The 12,793-nt window shown below is 35.1% G+C and overlaps 1 protein-coding gene across 1 annotated transcript in view; it reads left to right on the plus strand.

Annotated features, from left to right (window-relative positions):
- Snx1 (sorting nexin 1) overlaps positions 1-3,022 on the plus strand; it is a 107,471-nt gene extending 104,449 nt beyond the window's left edge. Inside the window, exon 10 of the mRNA XM_090382289.1 lies at positions 2,773-3,022. Coding sequence (XP_090238415.1) covers positions 2,773-2,823 — 51 coding nt within the window. The 3' untranslated portion in view covers positions 2,824-3,022. The remainder of the gene's footprint in view (positions 1-2,772) is intronic.
- Positions 3,023-12,793: the final 9,771 nt, after the last annotated feature.

The raw sequence follows: 12,793 nt of genomic DNA on the forward strand, positions 1-12,793 counted from the left end.
GTCATGTTCTAAAAAAATTAGGCAGATGGCTGACAAATGCAAGGTACTGCATTTGGGTAGCAGTAATCCCAAAGTAATGTACACTCAGGATAGTGGAAAATGAAAAAGATCTGGAGTTAATTGTGCAGTCAAGTATGAAGTTCTTTGAACAATGCAAACAAGCTGCCAAGACATCATGGGGTTTGTCATTTCAAGTAAGAACTAGACAAATTATTGGACGGGGTGGACCTTGGAATGATGTGGGATGAGTGCCTTATCTTTAAAAGGCACTTTCAGAATACCAGAACAAAAACCCTCTCTGCCATTTGGGCTGTAAGACAAGAGATAACTGGGATTCAGAATCAACAACTAGTGACCCAATACATCCAAGGATGTATTGTTCCTGTTTCCCTCTATGCCTCAATTATTTAGTCTTCTGCCCCAAATACCTATATTAGGAAGTTTCTCAGTGTAAAATACTGGGTGCTCCGGCGGTTGAATAGGATTGTCGGGAAGCCCTTTACAATTTCAAAATCATACTGTATACAAACGTAGCTCCATGGATACAGATGGTCACCATGTGTAACATCAGCTCTCTTGCACTTCTGGCTGGGAGTTTAGATGCACCTCAAATTGATAATCTTGTGGTCAGGCCACGCCCTGGGACCCGGCCCTACTACCCTCGTAGTCTCCAAAGCGCTCTCCATCACACGGAGGGATTAAGGCGGATGTTTTCTGCCAATACTCTGGAGCTCTTTAGAGACTTCAAAATTGACCCAAACAGGTACTGCCATGACAAAGCCTACAGGAAGCTGATAGCAGTGGACTTGTATATTACACTACAAATTTAATGAAGAGGAGAGTACATTTCTGTGGAATTTGTGCCTATGAACTCTTAATCATCTGTAATGAACGATTTTTGTGTCAAGTGACTGTTGATGTATTTATTCTTATGTATTTATTGATTTATTTATTCTTATATATTTTCTGATTTTCAATGTTGCCATAAAATTTGTAGGAGGTCTATATTAGCCACTCTCCTAGATAATGTCTGTACAAGGGCGTTAGATAAATAAATTGATAATAAAATGATGTGGGGGAGGGTGTTTTCCCCTTCTGATGCTTTATAAATTAGAAAACAACCCTTGTAAATTGTAAATCAGTTTTCTGAAAATTGTCCTGTTTATTAGAACTTGCCTTTGTGAGGGAAGCAGTTTAGTTCTGTGTTTTAGTATGTATTGTGGCATGTACAGGGTGATTCAAAATTTACACAACCCAAATATAAGTAATTATAATAAGTACAAAACATAAATGCTGATGTCCACTTTTTTTTTGCATATGCACTGAATCTCATCGTTTGATGATACCTTTTTAAATGTTTGATCACAAATAATAATTCAGTAATAATCTAGGGATCTTGGAGGCTACAAATTTCTAAGAATATAACCACTGAAAAGTCACTTTCATTGAATCGGTGACAAACCACTCCACTTTCTGAAACCAGCAATAACATTTATCATTTTCAAACAGTGAAGTAAACTGGTATATTAAATTCCAATATATATTTCTATTTCAGAAAGGATAGCAGTCCAGTCACTTTGTACCATGAAATTGGATACCACTTCACAGTTTTCAAGGATTTAAGGGCATTTCGTTAAAACATGATGATTTTTCATTGTTGCAGAAAACATGGTTTAAAATACTAATTCCACTTGACTCAGTAAAGATGTAAAACAATTGATAATAATGCAATCTTCTTCATTTGTCAATTTATTTAAGTTCATGCATTATACATACAATACAGGTGTAGGCTAATCCTTTAGCCATTGTTTGCATACTTTGATTAGACCTATCTGTTTGTAATGCAAGTGTTCAGTTTTTTTTTTTTTTGTCAAAAATTTTCCCTCTTTCATGAAACTGTTTACTAATTGTGAAATTTTTGGTTTATTTGATATTGGTGAACTGGAATATTTCTCAAAATTTTGCATTTGACACCATTCACATACAACATTAACAAAAAGCTTTGTTTGACTATAAGCACGTTGATCAGATGGAGAATATGTCATGATTGCTTCATTATGAACAAACTGATATCAAATGAGGTTACTTATGTGTAACCTAACAACCACTGGTGTGTGTGTGTGTGTGTGTGTGTGTGTGTGTGTGTGTGTGTGTTGCCACTGTGATTTTGTAAGAATTGCATATAGTTTCCAAAAGGAGATTCTTTTTCATTTTGGGTTGTGTGAATTTTGAACCCTGTATTATTCATACTACCTTTTGATTATGTTTATATCATTATACAATGTGATTTTATCATTTTTAATTATGGATTATACATTTTCATAAAATTACTGAAAGTCTTTAATTCTTCTCCAGGTGCACAAAGACCATTTCACTTTTTATTGCTTCTGGAGTGGGCTGTAATGAAAAAATAGAATATTGTTGTAGTGTATTACTTTGTTTGTTCCACTAAGTTAAATTTAGATACCCTTACTGCATTTTGTTTTAATCATGAAGGTTAAAAGCTTTGGTCTTATTTCTACTTTTTTCCCCCCCTCCTTTGCATTTATCTTTGTTAGTAACTGTTGTTTCATCTATTTCTGCGATTGGCCTTTGTGTTTTAGTTATCTGATACAGTAATTAGCTTATCCATCAAACATTAAGCAATATGTTTTCAACATAATTTACATTTATCTATTCCCCCCTTCAATATTTCATAAATTTTTCTTTAGAACTTTAAGCTTATAGATTAAGCTTATAAATTACATTAAAAAAATTTTTTTTTTCTTGCAGCTTATTCAGTATTGGGAATCTTTTTTACCAGAAGCAAAAGCTGTTGCTTGAATTCCATCCATCTGTCAGATGAAAACTGACAACTTATCTCATCAGTCACTCTCAGGTCCCTGTGGCCTGATATTAAATCATGTTGTCTTACTTTGAAGCATTCCTGTGTAATACTAATGTATATTTCTGAAGAATGTATTATGTACAGATAGACAACAGTAATATCTATAAATAAATGCTCAAAATGTAATATAATTTTTTGACAAAGAACTTCTGAATTAAAAAAAAGTGGCATAAGCCAGTGACACAAGCATGAGCTTTGTTTTCAACACAGTCAAAATTCAGTCTGTGATGTTAAGATAAAGTATGAAAGTACTATATTAGTATACATTATACTTTAGAAATGTTTTCTTATTTCTACAAGAATGCTTGTTTATGAAATTCAATTCAGGTGTATTTCTTAAACAAATAAAAGCACTTGTTTCTCTTAAATTTTTCTGGGAGTAGCCTTTATAAGACATTAAAATAGTAATATAACTGATATTTAATACAAAACTTCATTTAATACAGAATGATTTTCTGGGTAAAAAAAAAAAATTTCCTAGATAGACTGAAGTTTGTACTACTGAAACTAAAGTTCCAGTTTTCAGCCAACTCTCACACTACAGGCTGCATCTTTTGTACAACTTCCTTCACATAAAGTATTTTTTAAGGATCAGTTTCCTTTCAAAAAGAAAAAATAAATAAATAGTTTCTTGTAATAAGATATCATCACATTTATATCAGTGTTACTGATTATCCACTTTTTTGGAATGGTGGGTAGTTTCTATAATCATCAATAACTGATTTTCTCAGTGGCCAAAATTAGGCAGTGGTATAAAGGAGAGGTAAGTATTGATGTTTTTTCATGGGCCTTTTTAAATGTCTGGCTTGTCTCCATAGTCATTACCATAGCAGTTCACTGAAGCTGTGAGAAATTTAGTTTCAGTAATTGAGGTGTGTGTGTTGTAATATATACTGTATATATAGACTTTAAAATGAAATGAAAGCTTAAAAAGCTTTCTAGAAAAAGTACAAATACTTCAGTAATGCTAGTTTGCTTCTTTTTTTTTCCCTGTATGATGCTTGTAAACCAGTTCATGATAGGTAAACCAATATTTTTCAATAATAGCATTTATTACTGTCATTTAATAAGGTATTTCATGTAATATGATACTACAACCTTATAATTACTATGACGTTGACATATCAGATGATGGGAAAGTATCCAGTCAGTTTGATATAAAGCTGCATTATTAGTGAAGCATGCCAGATTAGGGAAAATTAAATTTTAAAATAAAAGTTGCTCATAGTTCCTTGAAGACTGCTTTACAAGTATTTTTTTTTTTTTTTTCTTATACTTTCACACTGCTATTTAACAGTACAATATTATCAACTTACAATAAAAGTGACAATAGGGTGCAGACCTGCCTCACTCCAAGTTTAATCCTAAACCATTTGCTATTGCTTCCTTCAACTCTCACTGTAGATTTTCCTTGTTTTTACAAACTTTTTATTACCAATAAAAGATTTTCTTTGCCATATTTTTATAAGATTTGAAAGAGCAGTTTATAGGTACTTCATCCTGTGCACTTTCAAGATAAAAAAAAAAAAAAAAAAAAAAAAAAATCGTAAATACAGCTTATCATTCCCACGAATTTTCTGCAGTTTGCCTTAGTGATATTTGATCCTGGCTTCTCCTTTTTGGCTTAAAACCTGACTACTTCCCCTTATATTACATTCAGCAATATTTCCAACCCTCATCTCTAAAATGCTTGCATAATTTCACCTGGTATACTAAGGAACAAAAATCTTCCTTTTCTACATCTATTTACAACTAATTCTTCATTCCAGTTGTCTGTAATTTCTCCTTCAGAATGACTTGGATATAGTAATATAGTCTGTGATACTGTTTTTTTTTTTTTTTTTTCTACAGCTTTCTAGTCGAATTTTATCTACAACTGCCACCCTTCCTTTTTTTTATTTTCCATCGTGTTTCTCCCTTAGCAATAGAGATTGTGTCCATGGCTTTTCCATTTCAATTTCTTCCTCAGTGATGCTTCATTTGGCAGTTCATCAAAACATTTACCCCATACTTCTTAGATATTTTTTCTTTTGCTTTAACTTAGCTGTTATCATTTTTGATTACCTTAGTTATAGTTTTATCTGTTCTGAGATTAAATGTCAAAACTTTTTCTGTCTTTCTGATATTGTTTTCCATATATTTCCCAAGTTTTTTCTCTAACCCCTTTCATACATAATGCAGCTTTGTTACTTTTTTATATTTAAATAAATAAAATAAAAATAACTTTAAAAAATAATTCAAAAGTTGTAAAAAAATTAAAATAAAATTATTTCTGTTATCTGCTTTGAATTTCTTGGATCTACTGTTGAATTTTGTGTTTACAGACCCACATACCTCTTTTACCCTCATGTCCCACATACCTCTTTTTTGCAGCTTCCACTAATGTTCTAGTAAATTTTTGCCATTCTTTGTCTAGTTTTTATTTAGTTTTCTTCTGTAATGGTGGTTTAAAAATGGAATATTTTTAGTTTATTATTATTATTAGCTGTATGGTGCAAGGAAGCCAGAGGCTTATGCTGCACCAGCCAAAAAAAAAAAAAAAAAAACCCGAGTTACCCTGACAGAGAGAGATGTAGAAGGGAATCACCAAGAAAGAGAAGAATGATGATATCCAGCTCAGGACCCTGGGTGTGCCAAGCCCATACTCACTAGATGTGAGCCCCTGGGGTTATTCCCATTTTAACACATTTTTCTTATTGTTGGCATTAATTAACAATTTTAATCTTCTCAATGAGGTGCTGGTCATTTCCAATCTGAAGTGCACACTGATTGGCTATTTATTAGATACACCTATCCTTTTCATGAAATGTAGTGCCCTTTCAGTAACAGCATCATGTGTTCGTACCATGCAATATAAAGTAGGGCAGATACATAGGAATGCTGTATGTGCACAATTTCGTGTGAGAAGAGGCAAGATGAAAGATTTAAGTCACTTTGAATGTGGTATGGTAGTTTACTACAGACATGCTGTATGAATATATCAGAAACTCAACCCTTCTGTGGTTTTTCACATGTGATTGCATCTCGTACATATTGAGATTGGTTAAATAACCAAATAACATCCAGCCAACAAATTCTGTGGTTGAAAAGTGCTCATTGATGTAAGAGACATTGTTCAGCTTTATAAAAGCTAGTTAGCCAAATAACCAGTACAACAGTGTCAACCATTCAAAACACAAAACTTGTATCTTGTCATGAATGGGATATTGCAGTCAACTACTGGTTTCTACTCTTGTCAAAAAAAAAAAAAAAAAAAACACACATATCTATGGTTATAGTGAACCCAGGAACACCAACACTGGAAAAATGCCTAGTTTTTGACAAATCCCAGTTCCTCCTATCTCACACTAGCAAGAGGATATGAATATGGTAGAAACACCATGTTTACATGGACCTATCCTGCCAGTTGCCAATAATATAGGCTTATATATAGTCAAGAGAATTTCTATAGGCAGGTCAGGGTAATTTACTAATTGCCTGCTTCTTTTATTCTGTATACCTTGCACCCACATAATTCATGGTATTAATCTAAGAAAAGCAGTGCATTTCTTGAGACCAATTTGTTGAGAAGGAATGGAATTGCAGTATGGAAGAGTCAGAATAGCCAGTAAATGACCTTGATCAGCATCTATGTGACTACTTTTGACACCAGCTCATGCCATGATAAATCCAGGGTGTTCTGAGGGCTAAAATATGGGGGATCTACATACTATTAGGCATACCTAATCAAGTGTGCCTCTTGGTGTAATGCGATGGATGGATGGATGGATGGATTAGTTAAAGACATGACTATATATAGCCAGCAAACTGAGTGATAGTTTTGCACGGAGTAGATAAAATGAAATATCTTTTGAATTATTCTTCAAGCAGAACCATTATCCTGAGTTCCATATGTTCTCTAGTGATGGAAGATAGTTTCCATTATCTGCTGTTCAAAGCTTTTTGCAGTTAATGTTTGTTCTGATTTTTATGTTTGCATCAGGCCAGACACCTACAGTCCAAATCATCTGTTGCCTCTTCCACCCAGATTTCTTCACATTGCTGGTTTTGTTCTGTAGTTACCATTGATATCCAAAACTATTTGCATCGATACACGAATGACTGCTATTGCCAGTGACAGGGCAAGGCCTTTGCTGACACAGACACATTGCTCTCCAGCACAAGATTTCAGCTGACCGACTGTTACATTTCACCGATAATCGGTTCCTTGTACGTGGTTTCTGCTGGCACTGACACTTATGCCCAGTGTGGTATTCTTTGAATACCCTCTCTCCATCTGTACTTGTTGGGCTTCTGCCTCCCAACACTTACAAGCCCCCTGAAGATTATGCCCTAGTTCTTTTCCCTGGAGTGCCCCTTCCCATGTACAATTCAGACATTCCAAAGTAAGAGCCATCTGTTGCTTATATCTTCATCATGGGTAGCACAGCTGGTAGGATTGCCGTCCTCCTCACACTGGGTGGAAAAGATCTGAGTACTCCCATCGATGACAGGAGGGATTTTTATGGAAATAAAAATTCCAAACTGAAAATTGACCTCAGAACTTGCAATTTACTAAAAATATACAACAATATGGCCTTAGTCACTGATGCTCCTAAAATCCTACTACAATGACAACTTCCAACAACAGCCAATTCCACCTGCTGCTGGCTGATCCTCCTTGTCAAGGACTTCCTGTCTTCCATAAATTTTTGCCTTTTTTTTTTTTTTTTTTTTTCTTTGTGGTAGATGCAGAATGCATTATGGGCTAACAGGATGACTGTGGGTTGATGGATTGAATCAGATGAAAGATTTTATTTATTGACTTGTGTCAACCTATCTAGTTTTTTCACTTGACTCAAGGCTGACCCAGCTAGAAGTGAAAAAAAAAGTAGGGCACAGTTTGTTGTTGTTGTTGCCTACCCTGTCAGAGCTCTCACAATGACAAATTGTCTGTCCCCTCACAGCTCAAATGGCTAGGGCCAGAACCAGACATCCTTAATTGTGATTGCATCCTGCTAGCAAAGTGGTGGGTTGTAGAAAACAATACATACTACACACTTCCCAGTATGCTTACTCACTGATTGGCTTTACAGAGTTTTGTTACCACGAGGAAATGGAAGGAGTTGAAGGAAACTTCTGCATGGGGATATTGTCACTGCCTATGATAATACTATAAGCACCTGTAAATATTACTCTTGCTACGTTAACCCTCATGGATAGCATAAAGTTTGTACAATCACTGTAAAATCAGTGTCTCACACTCCTACACTGGGTGAAAAGGACCAGAGTTCGAATCCTCTATAACATGAATTTTTATGCATTTCTTTCACAATATGAATGAGTTAGTCTCAGTTGAGGGTAGCATGGTTTTTGCCCTCCTGGAAATTTGGGTTTTTTTGTCCGGTAAACAGCAAATTGACCACAGAACAAATGCAATTTTCAAATTTATATGTGGTGCAATATTGCCAAGTTGCAGATGCACCTAAAAACTACAACTTGAAATTTCATTGATCTAACTTGCTTTCCCATTGTATACCTTTAATGACTTTGCTAAGCTTTTGCAATTCTTCATGTCTGTACCATGTAAATCTCAATGTCTTGGACCATTTTCATTAACTGCTTATGACAGTAGGCATGTAGATATTAAAATGCTGGATTCCCAAATAAATTGCCAAGGCAAGTGTAAATTAATATTTACTCGCCAATTTTCAAACTGAATTGTTACTTTAAATCATACAGGATTGTAGTTATTAATGTATTGACACATTAGCATTAACATCATGAACTTTTCTTTAATGTGCTTTAAATTTCTTAACCTATGCAAAATTATGATTTGTAGGGAGTTTCAATCTGCTGGTAAAAAAAAAAAAAAAAAAAATAGTAGAAATATGTAACCTATTTTTTGTTTGGGGAAAAAGCAATAGTGATATGTTGAGCCATGTTAGAAGTTAAAATTAATTGAAGTAGAGAGAGAGTCTTCTTTGGAAACTGTGGTGAAAGATAGATGGAAGCAACAAACAGAACTGTACACAGATAATTTAGTTCCTTGGGATAAACAGTCCATGCCTGCATCCTCTACAACTTAAAAATTGATATCAGTTTTGTGCCCTGAATAAAAGATTCATTCATTCCTGCCTTAGCACCACTATGGCAGAAGATTCTGTTTCTAAGCTGGAATAAGATGTTTCTGGATTTTAAAAGGATTGACTCTTAATAAGTTCTTCATCTGCACTGGAAATTAATACTTAAGGAAACAGTAGTTAACATTGAAGTAGTTGGGTTTGTGTATGTGGAACAAAGATTGTCAAACTGAAGGCTGGAATGTAGTGTGCTTTGCTTTGAAAAACAAGATTTTGAGATATTCGAAGAAAGTCATCATCATCAGGAATACCACCTTGGGTTTCGTATGTTAAAGATCAAGTGGAAGCTGTTCTGCAATCTGGTGGGGTGTCCTAGAATTTAATTTTGCCACTGGTCAAACCTGATCAAATTCCAATACCTTTGATATGTCCAGTGAAATGCCTTGAGTACCTCTTATCCGTCTGTGTGGGTAGCACAGTGGTATTGTCACCATCCTCCCCACGCTGAGTGGAAAAAGCCCGGTTTGGAATCCCGTCGATGACGCGAGGAACCTTAATGGGCTTTTTTCACTCCGTGATGGAAATAGTCTGTCTCAGGCACAGATAGCAAGCTTCTTTCATCCAGCAAAACAGGCTAATGAACAAGAGAACACACAATCTACAGACAATACATATATGGGTATATAGGAGAAATTCTGGGTGACTAATAAAATAATTTGAAAGTACCTCTTTTCCATGATATTGTCCTTGCAGATAGCACAATGGTTATAATTATCCTCCTTCCCACATTGAGTGGAAAACTGGTTTCGAATCCTGTTAAAGGCACAAAGAACTTTTATGAGCTTTTTCACTTATTGGCTGAGTTAGCTGATCTCGAGAAGAGCAAGGTTTTTTTCTATCCCTGAAACCGTTTTTCGTCAGGAAAAAAAACAGGCAAACTGACTAGAGAACACACTAAATTTACCAACAGCACGCACATAAATGGATAACTCTCAGGAGGCCTTAATATGAGACTTTTTTTTTTTAATCCAGTTATTCGTGGATCTATACTGACAAGAGCCATATTGACAATCATTAATTTAATGAAATAGCGAAGCTACTTTAAGAGTTGGAAATTTCTTTATTACTATGTAAAGTGCCGAATAATTATAAGAGCAATAGGACAATAACTGAAAATGTGCATAAGTGCACATGCTTTGAGTGACCAGAATTCAAGACAGTGTTTGCTAAATATGGTGTTTCTTGTATTGTCTCCATCTTGTGAACGCCCTTGTGTGGCCGTCTTGGAGTATAAACGGAGAATATATATAAATTTAGAAAAAATAGAAAGGGCGCAAGAATATTTGCTGATGCTATTGAGGAAATGTTAGGTGGGTTGGAAAATTAATTGCCAGCTTGGGAGATTCACAGACTAATGGATTAACAGTAGCCATAGGCAGAGGTGAAAGTGATTCTTGTAGAGCTATTGGAATGAGCAGCAGCCTGGAAAGCAAGGTGCTCAGGATTTCAAGGACTGCTGTGAGTCATCATGAAACAAGTAAACACATGGCTGTGTTAGGGTAACTAAGAGTAAGAACAGGTGCATATATACTAGCATGTACACCAATGCTAGGAGTATAGTAAATAAATTTCAGGTGCTGGTCAAGACATCAAACGCAGATAGTATTGGGATATCAGATGAGGCACACAGAAATAAGGAACACAATTAGAATTTGGGGAGTAAAATGTGTCCAGAAAGGATGGAGGAGTTATGCTATTAAGAAACAAAATTTAAGGAAGTGTATGTTGAGTCAGTTTGGTGTGACAAGCACTGGAAAGCAAAATTGAGAGTGGGGTGTGTTACAGGCCAAATGACCGATGAGTATAACAAGCAACTAACTGTACAAAGAAGTAGAGTGGGTCAGTAAATCAGATTGTCTTATAATGGGGGATTTTAACTTTCCAGATATATCGACTGGAACTTGTGAGTTGGGGACTTGCACACCAGCAAGACTTTTATGGATTTATTGGATGATTGTTTTCTACAGCAGCATGATCGAGGGGGAGTAATACTCTTGGTGTGATTATTCGTGAATTAAGAATTTTCAGATAAAGCAACCATTAGGTGGCAGTGATCACAGTGTACTGATGTGGGACTTACTTAAAGATGTAACTATCATCAGGGGTAAATGGAAGGATCTTTGCTTTCATAAAGGTGACTACAGTGGTCTGTCAGTTTTTAAATTCTATACAGTCAGACCAACTGATGATATTACCAACAGCAAATTCTAAATGGGAAGCATTCAGGGAATTAATCTTGGAAACTACTAGGCTTTTTTGTTCCAACTAAGAAATAGTGTTTAAGGTTTAGGCCTAAATGGATGTCAGATGAATTAATGAGACTCGTGGCAGAGAAGAAAAATGCATGGGATGGATATAAAGTATCAGGTAACACAGATACTTTATCTACCAGAAGCTTATGGTAGATACAGTATAAGCTAGTCTGTAATCAAGTCACAAAGGAAGTTAGGCAAGCGAAGGCAGATTACGAGAAATCTTTGGCAAATGATGCAAATAAAAACAGCAAAGACATTCCTACTTATGTAAACTCTAGAAGGAAGGGGAAAAATCAGATTGGTCCTCTTGATATCGATGGTTCGACTGGTGATGATTCTCCTCATATAGCTGACAAACTAAATGAGTATTTTGCATCTACATTCATAGATGAGGAATTCTGTAGGGAAGTAGAGGGCCGAAGCATATTAAACTCTAACAGGGAGCTAAAGGATTTTGTAATAACTGAGAGCAAAGTGGCGGAGAAATTGTTGAATTTAAATCTGCAGCTTCTGTTTTTTTTTTTTTTTTTGTAGAAAATGCTTCGTATTGTCTTAGGCGTATACTTCAGTGCCACATATCTGTGGGCAAAGAAACTTTGTCTTTAGTTAAGTAGCAATCATCAAAACGTAGAAGAGATGGAAGTAAAAGTGAACAGAAAATGTTATCAGTGGTTTTTAATAAAGAAGCAAAACAGGCAACTTCGATTTGAATAAGATCAAGTTTTCTATTGACTTTTTTTTAATTGGAGTTTGAATTTATTCATTAACTTGATCGCAATTAATGTTAGCCTAGAATAGGCAGAAAATAGAGCTGGGGATTTGTATGCAAGATAGTTGCGATAAGCTTTATTCTTCCCATACACTCTTTATGGGTTATTATGAAACCAAGGTTTAGATATAGGAAGATAGTTACAGTAGTTCATTGAATTCAAGCCCTTATGTGTAGCACAGTTGGGATAATTATTGTTCTTCCCACAGGGGGTGAAAACGACCTGAGTTCGAATCCCATCAATAACTAGAGGAATTTTAATGGGTCTTTTCACAAGGTGGCTGAGTTAATCAGTCTCAAACAAGGACAAATCGATCACTAAACATACGCAATTTACAGATATTATATACGGCGTAATACAGCCTAAGTTACTGATACGTCTAAAATCCTACAACAACCATCTAACTAACCATTGAATTCAATATAATACAGTGGTATACTGAGCAAGTATTAGGATCAAGATATTGAAAACAGTAGTTCACTCAAGGAAAAAAGAAATATAAATCATGAAGATAATCCAATGTAGCATTGTAATGCCAAATGGTACAAGATCGACAATGACCATGAAAAAAAGGCTCTGAAAAACAAATCATCTCCAACTTGTGCGGAGCAGTTGATCTGTCAAGTAATTTTTTTTTTTTCTTTGACAATCTTAAAAGCAGACACGATTTATCATTTGTAATGATTTTTGTTATCCAAGTTAGTCTTTTCTTACTGCGAATACTGTGTAATCGGAGATACTGTAAGCCATCTGTCATAG

This window comes from Mastigoproctus giganteus, chromosome 10 (assembly GCF_048544385.1).
Source record: "Mastigoproctus giganteus isolate SK-2022 chromosome 10, ASM4854438v1, whole genome shotgun sequence".
Taxonomy (NCBI): domain Eukaryota; kingdom Metazoa; phylum Arthropoda; class Arachnida; order Uropygi; family Thelyphonidae; genus Mastigoproctus; species Mastigoproctus giganteus.